Source organism: Carassius auratus, unplaced genomic scaffold (assembly GCF_003368295.1).
Source record: "Carassius auratus strain Wakin unplaced genomic scaffold, ASM336829v1 scaf_tig00216729, whole genome shotgun sequence".
NCBI classification, from domain to species: Eukaryota; Metazoa; Chordata; class Actinopteri; order Cypriniformes; family Cyprinidae; genus Carassius; species Carassius auratus.
Genome location: NW_020528711.1, coordinates 202,515 through 221,130, shown reverse-complemented (window position 1 = coordinate 221,130; position 18,616 = coordinate 202,515). Strand labels below are relative to the sequence as shown.

The 18,616-nt window shown below is 39.8% G+C and overlaps 1 protein-coding gene across 3 annotated transcripts in view; it reads left to right on the top strand.

Moving 5' to 3' along the window:
• The window catches only part of LOC113098894 (NLR family CARD domain-containing protein 3-like), a 49,497-nt gene extending 37,239 nt beyond the window's left edge, over positions 1-12,258 (top strand). For 2 of the 3 annotated variants that reach the window (XM_026263947.1, XM_026263948.1), the window contains exon 8: positions 11,691-12,258. In XM_026263947.1, the coding sequence (XP_026119732.1) occupies positions 11,691-11,868 (178 nt within the window). In that variant the 3' untranslated portion in view covers positions 11,869-12,258. The remainder of the gene's footprint in view (positions 1-11,690) is intronic. The other variant, XM_026263946.1, reaches the window with a different exon arrangement.
• Positions 12,259-18,616: the final 6,358 nt, after the last annotated feature.

Sequence of the window (18,616 nt, the reverse complement as noted above, 5' to 3'; positions counted from 1 at the left end):
TCTTTTCTTTTCTCCTCTCCTCTCTCTCGCTCCAGTTTTTCATAAGTTCATCAAACAGTTCATATTCTGTTCCGATCAAAACATTAAACAGGTTCTCGCCACTCAGTGATGCACCCACTGAGAAACCTGATGAAAGTGCTCTAGTTATTGGTGATTCTAGTGTACGGAACGTGAATATAGAAACACCAGCCACCATAGTCAAATGTTTACCGGGAGCTAGAGCACCTGACATCTTGGCAAATTTAAAAGTGCTGGCTAATGCTAAACGTAAATACAGTAAGATTGTTATTCATGCCGGCGCTAATGATGTTCGACTTTGCCAGTCGGAGATCACTAAAAATAACATTAAAGAGGTGTGTGAACTTGCAAGCACGATGTCAGACTGTTATCTGCTCTGGTCCCCTGCCTGCTTACCGTGGTGATGAGATGCATAGCAGATTGTCTTCACTCAATGGCTGGATGTCTAAGTGGTGCCCACAGAATAAAATAGTTTTTATAGACAATTGGACGAGCTTTTTGGGGCAGACCTGACCTGTTGAAAAGAGATGGTCTTCATTCCTCCTGGGGTGGCGCCACTCTTCTCTCTAGAAATATGGCAAATAGTCTTAGTGTTTATACTTGACTAACTGGGGCCCAGGTCAGGAAGCAGACAGACTTGCTAAACCGACCATCTGCTAGCTGCCTCACGTCAAAGAGGTCTGCTAATTCTCAGCACATAGAGACACTTTCACCTAGATATCACACTATAGAGACTGTGTCTGTTCCCCGAACTACAAAATGCAAAAAAAAATGTCCAAACCAAGTTAAGATTAACAATTTAATTGAGGTTCAACAAATAAAACACAGATGCAATACGGATAAACAAATGATAAAGCTTGGCTTATTGAAAATCAGATCCCTTTCTTCGAAAACAATTTTTGTAAATAATATGATCACTGATCATAATCTATCTGTGCTCTGTTTAACAGCAACCTGGCTAAAACCTGATGATTACATTATTTTATACGAGTCCACCCCCCAAGATTACTGTTATAAACATGAGCCGCGTCTAAAAGGCAAAGGGGGAGGGGTTGCTTCAATTTATAACAACGTTTTCAGGATTTCTCAGAGGGCAGGCTTCAAGTATAACTCGTTTGAAGTAATGATGCTTCATATTACATTATCCAGAGAAACAAATGTTAATGATAAATCCCCTGTTATGTTTGTACTGGCTACTGTATACAGGCCACGAGGGCACCATACAGACTTTATTAAAGAGTTTGGTGATTTTACATCCGAGTTAGTTCTGGCTGCAAATAAAGTTTTAATAGTTGGTGATTTTAATATCCATGTTGATAATGAAAAAGATGCATTGGGATCAGCATGTATAGACATTCTGAACTCTATTGGGGTTAGAAAACACATTTCAGGACCTACTTATTGTTGAAATCATACTTTAGATTTAATACTGTCACGTGGAATTGATGTTGATAGTGTTGAAATTATGCAGCCAAGTGATGATATCTCAGATCATTATTTAGTTTTTTTGCAAACTTCATATAGCCAAAATTGTAAATTCTACTTCTTGTTACAAGTAGGGAAGAACCATCACTTCAACCACAAAAGACTGCTTTTTAAGTTATGTTTCTGATGTATCCAAATTCCTTAGCATATCCAAAACCTTAGAACAACTTGATGATGTAACAGAAACTATGGACTCTCTCTTTTCTAGCATTTTAAATACAGTTGCTCCTTTACGCTTAAGGAAGGTTAAGGAAACCAGTATGACACCATGGTATAATGAGCATACTCGCACCCTAAAGAGAGCAGCCCGAAAAATGGAGCACAGCTGGAGGAAAACAAAACTAGAGGTATTTCGTATTGCTTGGCGGGAAAGTAACCTATCCTACAGAAAATCATTAAAAACTGCTAGATCTGATTACTTTTCTTTTCTTTTAGAAGAAAACAAACATAACCCCAGGTATTTATTCATTACAGTGGCTAAATTAACGAAAAATAAAGCCTCAACAAGTGTTGACATTTCGCAACATCACAGCAGTAATGACTTTATGAACTACTTTACTTCTAAAATCGATACTATTAGAGATCAAATTGTAACCATTCAGCCGTCAGCTACAGTATCGCATCAGACAGTGCACTATAGACCCCCTGAGGAACAGTTCCACTCATTATCTACTATAGGAGAGGAAGAATTATATAGACTTAAATCATCTAAACCAACAACATGTATGTTAGACCCTATACAATCTTAGCTCCTAAAAGAGGTGCTTCCAGAAGTCATAGATCCTCTTCTGACTATTATTAATTCCTCATTGTCATTAGGATATGTGCCCAAAACCTTCAAACTGGCTGTTATTAAGCCTCTCATCAAAAACCACAACTTGACCCCAAATAACTAGTTAATTATATACCAATCTCGAATTTCCCTTTTCTGTCCAAGATACTAGAAAAGGTGGTATCCTCACAATTATATTCCTTCATAGAGAAAAATGGTATACAGTATGTGAGTATTTCCAGTCAGGATTTAGACCGTATCATAGTACTGAGACTGCTCTCCTTAGAGTTACAAATGACCTGCTCTTATCATCTGATCGTGGTTGTATCTCTCTTTAAGTTTTATTGGATCTTAGTGCTGCGTTTGACAATTGACCACAACATTTTTTTGCATAGACTTGAACACTTTGTTGGCATTAATGGAAGTGCATTAGCATGATTTAAATCGTACTTATATGACCGCCATCAGTACGTAGCAGTGAATTAATTTGTATCATATCGATCACAAGTGCAGTATGGAGTACCTGAAGGCTCAGTACTAAGGCCGCTACTCTTCACGCTTTATATGTTGCCCTTGGGAGATAGCATCAGGAAACATGGTGTTAGCTTTAACTGTTATGCTGATGATACTCAGCTCTATATTTCTTCATGGCCCGGTGAAACACACCAATTTGAAAAACTAATGGAATGCATAGACGATATAAAAAACTGGATGACGAGTAATTTCTTACTGCTAAATTCTGAAAAAAAAACAGAGGTGTTAATTATAGGACCTAAAAACTCTGCATGTAATAATCTAGAACAATGTCTAAGACTTGATGGTTGCTCTGTCAATTCTTTGTCATCTGTTAGGAACCTAGGTGTGCTATTTGATCACAATCTTTCCTTAGAAAGCCACATTTCTAGCATTTGTAAAACTGCATTTTTCCATCTCAAAAATATATCTAAATTACGGCCTATGCTCTCAATGTCAAATGCAAAAATGTTAATCCATGCATTTATGACCTCAAGTTTAGATTATTGTAATGCTTTATTGGGTGGTTGTTCTGGACGCAGAACATGCAGCAGCAAGAGTTCTTGCTAGAACCAGGAAGTAAGACCATATTAGCCAGGTCCTGTCAACACTGCACTGGATCCCTATCAAACATTGTATATATTTTAAAATATTGCTTATTACTTATAAAGCCCTGAATGGTTTAGCACCTCAGTATTTGAATGAGCTCCTTTTACATTATAATCCTCTACGTCCATTACGTTCTCAAAACTCAGGCAATTAACTCAGGAAAAACTCAGGAATCAACTGCGGGCAGCAGATCCTTTTCCTATTTGGCGCCTAAACTCTGGAATAACCTACCTAACATTGTTCGGGAGGCAGACACACTCTTGCAGTTTAAATCTAGATTAAAGACCCATCTCTTTAACCTGGCTTACACATAACATACTAATATGCTTTTAATATCCAAATCCGTTAAAGGATTTTTAGGCTGCATTAATTAGGTAAACCGGAACCGGGAACACTTCCCATAACACCCGATGTACTTGCTACATCATTAGAAGAATGGCATCTACGCTAATAATAGTCTGTGTCTCTCTTATTCCGAGGTCACTGTAGTCACCAGATCCAGTCTGTATCCAGATCAGAGAGTCACTGCAGTCACCCGGATCCAGTACGTATCCAGACAAGATGGTGGATCAGCACCTAGAAAGGACCTCTACATCCCTAAAGACAGCGGAGACCAGGAAAACTAGAGCCCCAGATACAGGTCTCCTTTAAAGACCTTGTCTCAGACTACCACCAGGACAAGACCACAGGAAACAGATGATTTTTCTGCACAATCTGACTTTGCTGCAGCCTTGAACTACTGGTTTTGTCTGGTCAGAGGAGAACTGGCCCCCCAACTGAGCCTGGTTTCTCCCAAGGTTTTTTTCTCCATTCTGTCACCGATGGAGTTTCAGTTCCTTGCTGCTTTCACCTCTGGCTTGGTTAGTTGGGGTCACTTCATTTAGAGTGATATCATTGACTTGATTGCAAATAAATGAAGAGAGATGACATCACTGATTTCAATGATGAACTGCCTTTATCATTTTGCATTATTGACACACTGTATTCCTAATGAATGTTGTTCAGTTGCTTTGACGCAATGTATTTTGTTTAAAGCGCTATATGAATAATGGTGAGTTGACTTGACTGTTTGCCCCGTTTTGAACTATAATAAAGACTGCTCGTTCAGTGCCATGGCTGCTGACTCTATTTGCTTTCATCTCTGTGCTCTCTGCTCTGCGTCAAGTCTGAATCTGGCCACTAAACTTTAAGATTAAACGGTTAATTTATAGTCCTATAAAAATGGGAGAAAATGTAAATCATGGTTTGGCGGTCAAGGTCATTGTTTCCTTCATTGGTTGTTATAGAAGCATGACACGCGCTTGAGACTGCAAATGCGTGCTAGCTGGATGAACCTAAAATATGCTTTTTAACGTAATTTGAGCATCATAGAAAACATTCATGTGACAGTTCACCTTAGATTTTGTTGCTGGTTTAAAATATATTAAATATGAGTCTGTCAAGTCTGCAGGCATTATTACTGTGCATGCACTTGCATTAACTCTGAGTCTGCATGCTCTGCTTCTGACGGCAGAGAGAGAGAGAGCCTCTACTCCTGGGGTAGGTCACCTAGAACCTCCGCGTCCCGTCCAGGGACCAGACATGGAGTTTCCAAAGGTCTGGACGGGGGTGCCAAACGGTGCCCCGTCTCTGAGTCAGAATATCCTTCCTCAGAGGAACTGGCCAAGGAGGTGCTGTCGCGAGGAGCACTAGTTCGGGGAACCAGGTCCGAGTGGGCCAATACGGCGCCACTAGCAAGACTTGCTACTCATTTTCCCAGACTTTGCACAGTGTCTGTGCGAGAAGGCTCACTGGGTGAAACGCATATTTGCGTAGGCCCTGCGGCCAGCTGTGTGCCAGTGTGTCCGTGCTAAGAGTTCCCTCGGTCAGGGAGAAGAACAACTGGCAGTGAGTGGTCTCTGGAGAAGCAAACAGGTCTACCTGAGCGGCTCTGAACCATCTCCAAATCAGCTGGACCATCAGGGGATGGAATCGGCATTCTCCCGGGAGCATTGCTCGAGACAGCTCATCAGCTGTACCCCTGAGCAGGCCTGGAATGTGAACGGCGCAAAGTGACCTCAGAACCTTCCCGACTCCAAAGGAGAAGGTGGCGAGCGAGTTGCGACATGCGACAGGAGCATAAACTACCTTGTCAGTTGATGTACGCAAAGGTCGCTGTGTTGTCCGTTCGGATCAACACATGCTTGCCTCGTAAGTGACCTTTGAGACGGTTCAAGCCAAGGTGCAGTGCTAAAAACTCTAGGCAACTGATGTGCCATTGCAGCTGCGGCACCGTCCAAACCCCTGAGACTGCATGTCCATTCTACGTGTAAACTACAGCTGCCTGGAGATCTGCTCTAGGGGCACCCCTGCCTGGAGAAACGCAAGATCTGACCACGAGGTGAGGGTTTGGTGACAGGCCAGTGTAACTTGGACCCGTTGAGTGCCACGCTTCCACGCCCACCTCGGGACTCTGCCATAAAGCAAGTGCTGGAGTGGTCTCATATGTAACAGGCCGAGTGGTGTAAGTAACCTAGGAGCCTCAGAAAAAGTTTCAGTGGGACTGCTGTCCTGCCCTAGAACGTATTCAAGCAGGCTAGCACCGACCACTCATGATCCTCTGTGTAAAGGTCTTTCTTTTCATTTTTGATGAGTAGACTGTAGCATTGAAAACTTAGATGATGCATTCTTAACAAGACGAGAACAACAAGACTCTCCCATGTTTGAAATTAACTCACTGTAAATTTTCTAATGGTTTTTATGGATTTTACAATTTTATATTATAATGTTATTGTTGTTTTACTTCCTCCTTTCAACTCCATTAACAAACCAACATTTTACAATTACATTCAGTTCTCAATCCATCCCTTTGTGCCACCTGGCGGTACTTTCATGAATGATTTTAACATGCAACTGACTTGCAATTAATGCTGCGGCCCTGCAGCAACGGCTGTACGCGCAACAGTATTACCCATTCTGGTTGTCTACCTACTGTACTGTAGGTCTTCTGGGTCGCATCTTCCTCTTTTATGATGTGCCAAAAGTTTTCTATTGGTGAAAGATCTGTACTGCAGGCTTGCAGACTGCATTTTGAATTCTGAAAGACAATGCCACTATGAGAGGCTCTTTTTATTAAATTCAATTCAATTCAAGTTTATTTGTATAGCGCTTTTTACAAAATAAATCGTTACAAAGCAACTTTACAGAAAATTATGTTTCTACAATATTTAGTAGTAGCTAGTAGTTTGTGCACATTTGACAGGATTTTTGAAAAAATAAAAATAATAATAATAATACAAGACGTAGTCAGCTAGACGATGAACTATTAATATTATTAATTAAGTTATTATATGATTCAGTCACACATTTAGCAATAATTGTTAGTTCTGTTTGTTGATTCAAGGTTAGCATCATCTGGGGTCCTCCGAGGGTCAGCATCATCTCTTCTCAGGTGTTCTGGATCCAGACTGGAGCTTGTGTAAATCCTAGTTACCACGGGATGTAAATCCCGTGGCGAAACATAGAAACAAAATAGAGACATCATTAGCATAGCTGCTGATCCAACAAAGTAAAATTAGTTTAACCCAAGCTAATGAATAAAAATGCACCTTTGAACAGATGCAACTACACTCACAATTAAAAAGATACATTATTCGAATGCTTGGCGAAAGAGATGTGTTTTTAATCTAGATTTAAACAGAGAGAGTGTGTCTGAACCACGAACATTATCAGGAAGGCTATTCCAGAGTTTGGGAGCCAAATGAGAGAAAGCTCTACCTCCTTTAGTGGACTTTGCTATCCTAGGAACGACCAAAAGTCCAGCGTTTTGTGACCTTAGGGTGCGTGATGGGTTGTAACGTGGTAGAAGGCTAGTTAGGTACGCTGGAGCTAAACCATTTAGGGCCTTATAGGTAAGTAATGATCATTTGTAACTGATACGGAACTTAATAGGTAGCCAGTGCAGAGACTGTAAAATTGGGGTAATATGATCATATTTTCTTGACCTCGTAAGGACTCTAGCTGCTGCATTTTGGACTACCTGTAGCTTGTTTATTGAAGAAGCAGGACAACCACCTAGAAGTGCATTACAATAGTCCAGTCTAGAGGTCATGAATGCATGAACTAGCTTTTCTGCATCAGAAACAGATAACATGTTTCGTAGCTTGGCAATGTTTCTAAGATGGAAGAATGCAGTTTTTGTAACATTGGAAATATGATTTTCAAAAGACAAATTGCTGTCTAATATAACACCCAGATTTCTGACTGTAGAGGAAGTAACAGTACATCCGTCTAGTTGCAGTTTGTAATCTACAAGATTCTGTGTAGTGTTTTTTGGTCCAATAATTAGTATCTCTGTCTTATCCGAATTTAATTGGAGAAAATTGTGTGTCATCCAATCTTTTACATTTTTAACACACTCTGTTAGCTTAGATAATTGGGAAGTTTCATCTGGTCTCGTTGAGATATATAGCTGAGTATCATCAGCATAACAGTGGAAGCTAATTCCGTATTTTCTAATAATATTACCAAGGGGCAACGTATATATTGAAAATAGAAGAGGACCTAGGACGGATCCTTGTGGCACTCCATATTTTACTGATGATAAATGAGATGACTCCCCATTTAAGTAAACAAAATGGTAGCGATCGGGCAGGTAGGATCTAAACCATCTTAGAGCCTGCCCTTGAATACCTGTATAGTTTTGTAATCGATCTACGAGTATGTCATGATCTATGGTGTCGAACGCAGCACTAAGATCAAGTAAGACTGGAAATGAGATGCAGCCTTGGTCTGACGCAAGGAGCAGGTCATTTGTAATTTTAACAAGTGCAGTTTCTGTGCTATGGTGGGGCCTAAAACCTGACTGAAATTCTTCATACAGATCATTTTTATGCAGGAAGGTTCTCAATTGAGCAGACACAACTTTCTCTAAAATTTTAGACATAAATGGAAGATTTGAAATAAGCCTATAATTTGCCAGTACACTAGGATCTAGTTTTGGTTTCTTAATAAGAGGCTTGATAACCGCCAGCTTGAATGGTTTTGGGACGTGTCCTAAAGATAACAACGAGTTTATGATATTGAGAAGGTTGTAAAGCACTGCAGTTTATCTTTGGGTGCGATGGATGAAACTGAAGTGTTAGATGTTGTAGAATCTACATTCGCTATTGTATTTCTAATGTTATCTATTTTATCAGAGAAGAAATTCATAAAGTCATTACTATTTAACGTTGGTGGAATATTTGAATCAGGTGGCATCTGGTTATTTGTTAACTTAGCCACTGTGCTAAATAAAAACCTTGGATTGTTTTGGTTATTTTCAATGAGTTTGTGTATATGCTCTGCCCTAGCAGTTTTTAGAGCCTGTCTATAGCTGGACATACTGTTTTTCCATGCAATTCTAAAAACTTCTAAGTTAGTTTTTCTCCATTTGCGTTCAAGACTACGAGTTAATTTCTTGAGAGAGTGAGTATTACTGTTATACCATGGTACAGTACGTTTTTCTCTAACTTTTTTCAATTTGATTGGGGCAACAGCTTCTAATGTATTAGAGAAAATAGTGCCCATGTTGTCAGTAATTTCGTCTAATTCGTGTGTATTTTTGGGTACAATTATCAGTTGAGATAGATCAGGCAGGTTATTTGCGAATCTTTCTTTGGTGGCTGGAACAATAGTTCTGCCCAGACGGTATCGCTGCGACATATAGTTAATATCAGTTATACGCAGCATGCACGATACAAGGAAATGGTCTGTAATATCATCACTTTGAGGTACAATATCTATAGCAGTAAGATCGATTCCATGCGATATAATTAAATCTAGTGTATGATTAAAACGATGAGTGGGCCCGGTGACATTTTGCTTGACTCCAAAGGAGTTTATTAGGTCAGTAAACGCAAGTCCTAATGTATCATTTACATTATCAACGTGAATATTAAAATCTCCCATGATTAGCGCCTTATCAACTGTAACTAGAAGGTCTGAGAGGAAATCTGCAAATTCTTTTAGGAATTCTGTATACGGCCCTGGTGGTCTATACACAGTAGCCAGAGCAAGAGATACATTAGATTTCTTTTGCATGTCTGACAGAGTAACATTTAGCAGAAGTATTTCAAAAGAGTTAAACCTGTATCCTGTTTTCTGGGTAACATTGAGAATATCACTATATATTGTTGCAACACCCCCGCCACGACCAGTCTGACGGGGCTCATGCTTATAACAGTAGTTTGGTGGTGTAGACTCATTTAGACCAAAATAATCATTTGGTTTTAGCCAGGTTTCAGTGAAGCAGAGTAAATCAAAACTATTATCTGTGATCATTTCATTTACAATAACTGCTTTTGGTGCGAGTGATCTAATATTTATGAGCCCAAACTTTAAAAATTGTTTTTGTTCATTTACTTTACATTTTTCTGGTTTAATTACGATAAGATTTTTTCTAGATCCTACATTATATTTATATTTATATTTTGACCTCACTATTCGGGGAACAGACACAGTCTTAATAGGTTTTACAGCGCAAGTACCTTTAGCATTTAAGCGGTTGGAACAAAACTCATCATAATGGTTATTTGAGAATTGTCTTACTAGTCACATGGAGCGAAGTCTCCTGGAGATGTTGTCTGAGAGAAGCTCAGCTCCAATTCTGCTGGGGTGTAATCCATCAGCGCGAAACAGCCTAGGACGCTCCCAGAAAAGATTCCAGTTATTAACAAATAGCAGTTTCTGTTTTTTACACCATGACAACAACCATTCATTTAAAGCAAAAAGTCTACTGAACCTTTCGTGTCCTCGTTGATACGTGGGCAGTGGTCCTGACACGACGATCGTCGCCGCGGGCGTCGTGCTGCGAACCGTCTCGATCAGGCTGCTGAAGTCCCTCTTCAGCGTCTCCGTCTGCCGCAGCGTGGTGTCATTAACCCCGGCGTGAAGCACGACCGCTCTGGGGCTCTCGCCGTCCTTCAGGATCGCGGGTACCTGCGCAGAAACATCGAGAACACGAGCACCAGGCAAACAATGAGTGTGCACTTTACCTTCGGCTAACGTAGCACTTACGTGTCGGACGATGGAGTCTCCGATGATCACAGCGTCGCGTCCTGTCTCGCGGAGGGGAGCGAATGGAGATCTCGAAGGCAGGAGGGGGAGAAGTAGTCGCCCGGGACCCAGCTCGCGTCCTCCGCTGTGGATGCACCCAGGGTCCGTGGTGTCCCGGCGTCGCAGTGAAGGACATCTTGTCGGAGTAGTCGTGGTGGGACTGTTAACAGCACGCTGTATACTTACCCCGGACTTGTGAGCGTCAGCCCGGGATGATTCCAGCGCGGCTCTCCGCTCTCTCAGCTGGGCCTGCCTATGTTCCAGGTCGCGAATCTGCTTCCCCACGGCCTCGAGTTCGAGCTGCACAGAGTGGAGACATTCATCCGCCATTAAAGCAAGTAACAGTGAGTACAGCAGTGGTAAATTGTGAGAATAGAGTATTAGCAATGTAAGCGCAGTTAGCAGCAACCACGCTTGCTGATGCTAACTGGCTAAAAGCTAATAGCGGACCCGGGAGATCAAAATAAAACTAGTGATAGCGAGGCGCTCTGATTGTTTTTGTTGTAGAATACAATAGAGGATATATTCACGCGTTATATAAACGGAAACAATGATGTATAAAATTGATTTTTAAGTTAAAAATAGTCAATGAAAAGAATATAGTGACGGAGCTCAAACGCAGTACAGCCGTCAACAACAAACAGGAAGTGACGTATCAACGTATTTTATTCCCAATCACATTGCCAATTGACCTAATAAGTTGCAAATTGGTCCTCCAGCTGTTCCTTATATGTATATTTAACTTATCTGCCCTCTTATTACTAACATTCCCAACTTTTTTGAAATGTGTAGCTCTTATGAAATCCAAAGTGAGCCAATAATTGGCCCCACAATTCAAAATGTCTCAGTTTAAACATTTGATATGTTATCTATATTCTATTGTGAATAAAATATAAGTTTATGAGATATGTAAATTATACCATTCCATTTTACTCTCAATTTGTACAGTGTCCCAACTTTTTTGGAATCGAGTTTGTACAATAGTAAGACTATAAATGCAGATGCAGTCAGTAAGTCACAATAGTGCTGCGCAGGAGAAAGTATATTTAGCCAAGGCATATGAATATTAATGCTGAAGATAAATGAGTTACAAACAATAAATAGATCTTCTACTGGAGATCCATGTGGACAAACCAGATTTATCACAAGAACTTATTGAGGAACGCTGTTCCTTTATTATTCTCACTGTATGACTGAAGAGTGTTATGGTTTTCTACAGGTTGAGGGATTGTGGAGTCGAAGATGAAGGTTGTGCTGCTCTGGCATCAGCTTTGAGATCAAACCCCTCACACCTGAGATATCTGGATTTGTCTGGAAATAATCTAAGAGCATCAGGAGTGAATCTGCTCTCTGATCTACTGAAGGATCCTCGCTGTAAACTGGAAACACTGTGGTAAGATTTTATAAATCTGTCAGCATCCTCCTAAAGTTTGCTCCTTTGTTAATTATGAACAAAATGAAAACCAAAACTGTCATAAAGAAAGTTTCCTGTCAGTTACTTGAAAATATTGCTGTTTTAATATTCATTACATTCTTTCCAAAGTTTTTGACACAATTATAAAATACTTATGATATTATTGGTTGAGTGGATGATCTAAAAACAGCGGTTTTATATCATACAGGTGATTTTAATGCACATAATAGTATTTGGGGTAGCAGAAACACAGATAAAAATGAAGTAATAGAATAATTGGTAGGATGTCAAGGCAAATTGAATGTATTACAAGTTTCTTTTCAATAAACAGCAATCAATTTTCATAAACATCATAGTGAATGGACTGATCTTGATAGTAGGTGACTAAAAACTGTAAATCAAATGCAAATCAAACCTGTGTTTTATAGGAATACAGACTAAACTAACCTTCCAATATTACGATGCATCTGTTTAAAAGATTAAAGATAAAATATTTTTTAAACACTTCACTGTCATTCATTTCATCATATATATATATATATATATATAAATATATATATATGTGTGTGTGTGTGTGTGTGTGTGTGTGTGTGTGCATCAATAAAATATATGTACAATCTGTAAAATATATATCTCTTATTACAAGACTGCAATCACTAGCAATCAGAAGAATACCAGTTAATCAAGTATCTAGAAAATATCTACTCTTTAAACAATGCATTAAATTACATTAAAGACAAAAATAAATTAAACAACCAAATGAAATGATAACTCACATATATCTGGTCCACTGATGAAGTCATGTTTCAAGTCAAGTGAATTATTAATCATTTTCTAACAGGCGTCCAATACTGACTTCAGGAAAAGGGGAATAACCAATGACATTTGAGATAACAACTAAAACAGCAAGCCCCGGCCAATGACTGATAAAAATAAAATTGTTTGCGCGAGCAGAGGTGAGATGATCGAGCGCGAGGATGTGGGGAATGACCATGCGCGCGCGAGGGCTTGTATTGTGCGCAGAGTACATGTCACGCACGCGAGTGTTTGAAATGAGCTTGCAGGCTCCCGTTACCTCGCGTCCAATTTAGGTTTACTCTCGAGTAAGCGATTTAGTGCACGCCAGCATCAGTTGTGCGATCGGATAATATTGTCATTGATTTGACGCCATACCAGTATCACAATTTAGCCCAAGCATGGCCGTCGCTAGTGGGGTGAAAGGTGGTGACGATTATAGGGGCCAACGGCTGGGGGAGGTCCCGCAGCAATCTCAACCGACTCCAGCCTAAAAGGATGCTCAGGACAGTTGATGGACTACTGCTGTGCGTCGTCACGAAAGCTTATCATTTTCACGTGTTATTAAGACTTACCACTTATCATTACTCGCGCTGTGTGGTGCGTACGATCGAGATCCGCGTATCACTGACAGTGACACTGAACCAAGCTCTCTTCTGTGAAGTTATCCTCGAAGTCCCTCCTGCACCTGAATGAACAAATACAAATAACAGTTTGAACAAAAAATATGCGAAATAGCCCAATTCAGTACAGCAGTGTTCTGGTGTTCAGGGCTCACGCAGAGAGAGGCGTCTCAAAATGCTTGAACACTGAGTTTGCTTCTTTTTGCTCTTGTGCCAATCTATCTATCTATCTATCTATCTATCTATCTATCTATCTATCTATCTATCTATCTATCTATCAAATTGGGACCAAAAATTATTCAGCACCTTATAAATCACCATGCATTGCTTTTTTTTTTTTTTTTTTTTTTCTGAATTGCTAATGCAACCTTTTCACACCACAGTCTGAACAAAATGAAGCATTGCTTGTACAAAGTATTGATAGTTGTGTAGATATTGTCATAATAACAGTTGTCTGTAGTTTTGGTTGATTGTAATCCATTAAATACATTTCTATCAAAGTTATGACATTATCAAGACGAATTTTTTCTGACACAGTTTAACTATAAGTTATTGTCATATTTTATAACCATTTTAGAAGCAATAGCAAATAAACTGTAATTATGTGAGAAATGTTGAAGGTGTCTGAATAAATTTTGGTTTGATTGTATATTTCTTGTATCTACAAACTTAAACAAACCTACAAAAAAAAAAAAAAAATGAACGAACCTACACATTAAACAATTTCAAACAGGGCCCACTGGTACAACCTTTAGTTGTTGTAAACCCCAGCTACGGCCCTGATCCCAAGTAATACAGGTAAAAGAAAAAATGTACCTTGGTGGTCAGAAATGCTCGAAAGCAGCAAAAAGGGAAAAATCTTTTAAATTTTTAAAAAGAACAGTCACCACAGAAGCAGTCATAGATTATCAAAAGAAAAGAGTTTATGTTAAAAAGGTAATAAAGAATACAAAGAAAACAGCATGGCAAAGCTTCTGCAATACAATAGGGAGGGAAACCGAAATAAATGCAGTTTGCCATATGATAAAGAAGATGAATGAAATTGACAGCTACAGAAAGATACTTGTAAAGGAGGAAGGTGGGATGGAATCCATTTCAAATAAAGATAAGATCACAATGTTGGCTCAAACATTTGCTAAAGCTCATAGCATTGAAAACTTAGATGATGCATTATTAACAAGACAGGAACAAATTATGAGTATATATGGAAGTACTTGCAAGATGATGAGTTTAATTATTTAGAATTAAAATCAGTTACTAATAATTCAACAAATACAACACCAGGTAAAGATATGGTAAGTTATAAAATAGTAAGAAACTACCAGCTAAAGCATAAAAAGCATTATTGGAATTGTATAATTATATATGGAATTAGGATAGCCTTCCTAAGCAATGGAAGACTGCAATTGTGCTTACTCTAGCTATGCCTGGGAAAGACATAACAAAACCTTGTAGTTATAAACCCATCGCTCTCAACTATACACTATATAAAGTCATGGGGAAAAAAAATATTGTAAGGTGACTGAATTACATTTTTGAGAAAAGCGAAATGTTATCTACTTTTCAAAGTGGATTTAGGAAAAGTAGATCTACAGTAGATGCTTTGATACTTGAAATGAGTATCAAAGTTTAGTCAGAAATAAAAGCCCATATAATTAAATAATGCATGCTTGCAGTATTGTTTGACATAGAAAAGGCTTATGAACCAAATATTTAATAAAAAAAAATTAGATATCATATGATCCAGAGCATTAAGAATATGTTGTGGAGCAATTAAAACATCCCTTGGTCTCAAGACCGTATTTTAATGGTCTTGGTCTTGTCATGGATAAATTAAGTTGTTTTATGCATTTAAATTTAAACTAGACATGCTAAAAAACTGAATTAGGTAACAATAAAACATATGATCAAGATAAAATAAAACATTTTATAGGGCCCTAAACATGTATTTTTTGTAAAACTTGTAATACATTTTTGTGAAAATGTATGTGTTATGATTTAAATTAATTAAACATGCTTTTTAATTAATACAATTACATTTTACCATTAAAAAGGACTTGAGAAAACAAAATTAATCCAGAAAAATGTAAACAGAAAAAATGGAATTTGGAAAAAAATAAAATGGAATTTGGGGAAAAAATCGAACAGATTTCCCTATGATTGACATGTTCAATGATTGGTGATTTTCTTGTGACGTGATATGTTATTGTAACATGACTCAGGTCAGGATGCCTCATGGACTCAACACTAACTTTTTAAAACGTCTGTTACATCATCTGTTATTCAGTTTGCATATAAGAGCCACAAAGAGTTTGTGTGCAGTAAGACTCTAAAAAAGAAACATTCTGTGATATGTGGCCTTATTAACCAAAACTGAATATTTTTTAAACCTATATTAAGTAAATAAAATACAGTGTACATGCCATGTTATATTTTATATACTGTTTGAGTATGGTACCAATTAAATTGTTTCCACCAAACATTTTACATATTCTTGAAGTTTTCTTAAGGTCTTATCTCGGACTCAACCCTCTCTGGTCTCAGTCTTGACTCGGACTCAACCCTTTCTGAACTCGGTCTTTACTCGAACACGAATGAGCTAGTCTCGAATATAACACTGACAGTTGGTAGTGGTCATTTTCCTATCAGCAGCACAATTGGTTTAGATCTAAATGGAAAGAATGCCCAGGTAGAAATGTAAAACAGTGAACTGGGACAAATTTAAGGAATTATGACATGACAGATGGTCTGATTTTAGTAAGTCCATGGAAGATGTAGAGGTTTTTAATTATAAGCTATGTGAAATTTTTAAGAGTACTGCTGGAGAAGTTATAGGTAAGAAGAAGGCCAGTAACAGGAGGAAAGCCATCCCATGGTGGAATGAGGAGTGTTATGAGGCAATAAGAAAAAGGAATAAAGCACTTAACCCTTTACTTGTCATGCCCCATTTACAGCATGGAGACACAAATGACATACCCAAAATTAAAAGGTTGCTGCTTATGAGTCTTTCTTACTGTAACGAGGAGTCAGAGACATTCGGATCCATGTGCAATGTTTATTAAGAACTCTTAGTGATAACAGGCAGGGTTCAGACAACAGCATCAGCGATAAAGACAATCAAAGACAGGGCCGATTACCAGGCTTGAATCGGGGCGGGCGGCAGACAGTAGACAAGTCATGGGTAGAGCAAAGGGTCAGTAAGGCAGGCGGCAGAGAATCGTCAGGATCAGTAATGTAGTCCATAAGAATGTCAGTACTCTGGTGAAGGCCTGAGTGGCTCCATGGCTACCCCCTCTGCACTGATAATGTACCCCAGGAAGGAAATTTGTGTTTGATGAAACTCACATGTCTGTAGCTTGGCATAGAGTTGATGCTGAATGAGTCTCTGCAAGACCGCTTGATTTCGGAGTATATCAAGGTGTCGTCGATGTAGACGATCACACATTGGTTAAGCATATCCTGGAAGACATCGTTAATGAGGGCCTGGAACACAGAAGGACTGTTGGCAAGCCCGAACAGCAAAACACGGTACTCGTAATGCCCGGATGTTGTAGAGAAGGCCATCTTCCACTCATCCCCCTTGCGAATGTGAATCAGGTTGTGCTCCTTCTCCTGGGGATGAGTGGACGGCAAACGTGTGAGGAGGCAGTGGTCTTGAAAGGATTGAGACCATTGAACGATGTCCTGGGTTGACCATGATATGCGTGGGTTATCTCTTTCCAGGCAGGGTAGATCTAGAATGATGGGATTCCGAGGTGAGTTAATGGCAAACAGTCGAATGGTTTCAGTGTGGAGAGCTCCAATTTGAAGCTTGATATCTGGTGTGATGTATTCAATTTTTCCTGAGCCCAGCTTACGACCATCAAGCGCTGCCACTGCCACCCGGGATTCACATGAAAGGAGAGGGATGTCATGAGTTTCAGCGAACGAGATGTCAATGAAATTTCCTGCATCCCCAGAGTCTATCATGGCATCAGTATCAACTCTCCTCAATGTTAATGACCACTGGTACCCCAAAAGAATGAAGGTGGGGGTCTGATGGGACAGGAGACTCTTAGATGACTGGCCTGCCTGCAGTACAGACACAGATGTTGGCAAATGCGTCTCTCTCGCTCCATAGAGGGTAGTTGGGTGGCACCGATCTGCATGGGCTGTGGCTCGGGGAGTCCTTGAGCGACCGGCCGGTCTGGTGAATGTCGACGAGTGCATCGGGAGCGTATCAGATTATCCAGACGAATAGCAAGATCCATTAATTGATCCAGAGTCCTTCCCTCCTCTCTGAAGGCTAGCTCTGATTGTAGATCATGGTTGAGCCCCTTGAGGTAGAAGAGCCGTAGCGGTTCTTCCTTCCAGCCCTTTTGAGCAGCGAGGGTGCGAAAGGCCAAGTTATATTCGGCAGTGGTGCTGCGACCCTGACGTAGCACAATTAACTCCTCTCCTGCGTCCTTTCCACTGGCTGAATGTTCAAACACATCCCGGAACTGGCGAATGAAACTGTCATAAGGGGGAAAAGACATGTGATTACCCTGCCACATCACTGTTGCCCATTCCAGTGCTTTCCCAGTCAGCAGTGAGCAGACATCACAATGTTGTGATGACGCAAACAGAATCCGCGACCTGCACGTGCACCTGCAAAGCGCAGACCACGAGCTCCACGCGACATTCACTTAACACCAGTGAGAACATTCTCTCTCTTCGTATTCCTTTATTCGCAGCACTAAAACGTCTCCTAACAAAGAGATTAAGACGGACCACGAAGTAAAAACAAAGAAAAGTACAGTCTTATAGAGTCTGTTAGCACACGTCTCACTGAGATCTTTTCGGATCCTCTGCACTTCATCGCGAATGTGCTTGATCCGCGTTATAAAGACCATTACTTGTATGCGGAAATAAGGCAGCGCGCACGAGAAATGATCCAGGCTGCGCTGGATGCGGAGAACCCGCGTGGAGACGGAGAAGCGCCAAGCGCAGGAGACAGATCAGAGCGCAGAAAAAAGACTGGTCTTTGCACCAGATGAGTGGCATGCACCATCGTTGTCTGATATGTTCAGTGGAATTCTGCAAGAAAGTGCCTCAAATAATAATAATACGTTGGCTATTTTGTTCTTAGGCTACTACACACACACACACACACACAAACATATATACATACATAATATCCCTTGTCAAAAAATCCTAAAGGATTCCAATAAGAAAACTGTACAGGATTCTAATTGGATTTTCTATCATATTTTGGAACCGTTCCTACAGGATTCTGATAGGAATAGTCTTGTAGGACAAGACATAAATATCCTGTAGGATCATTCCTATAGG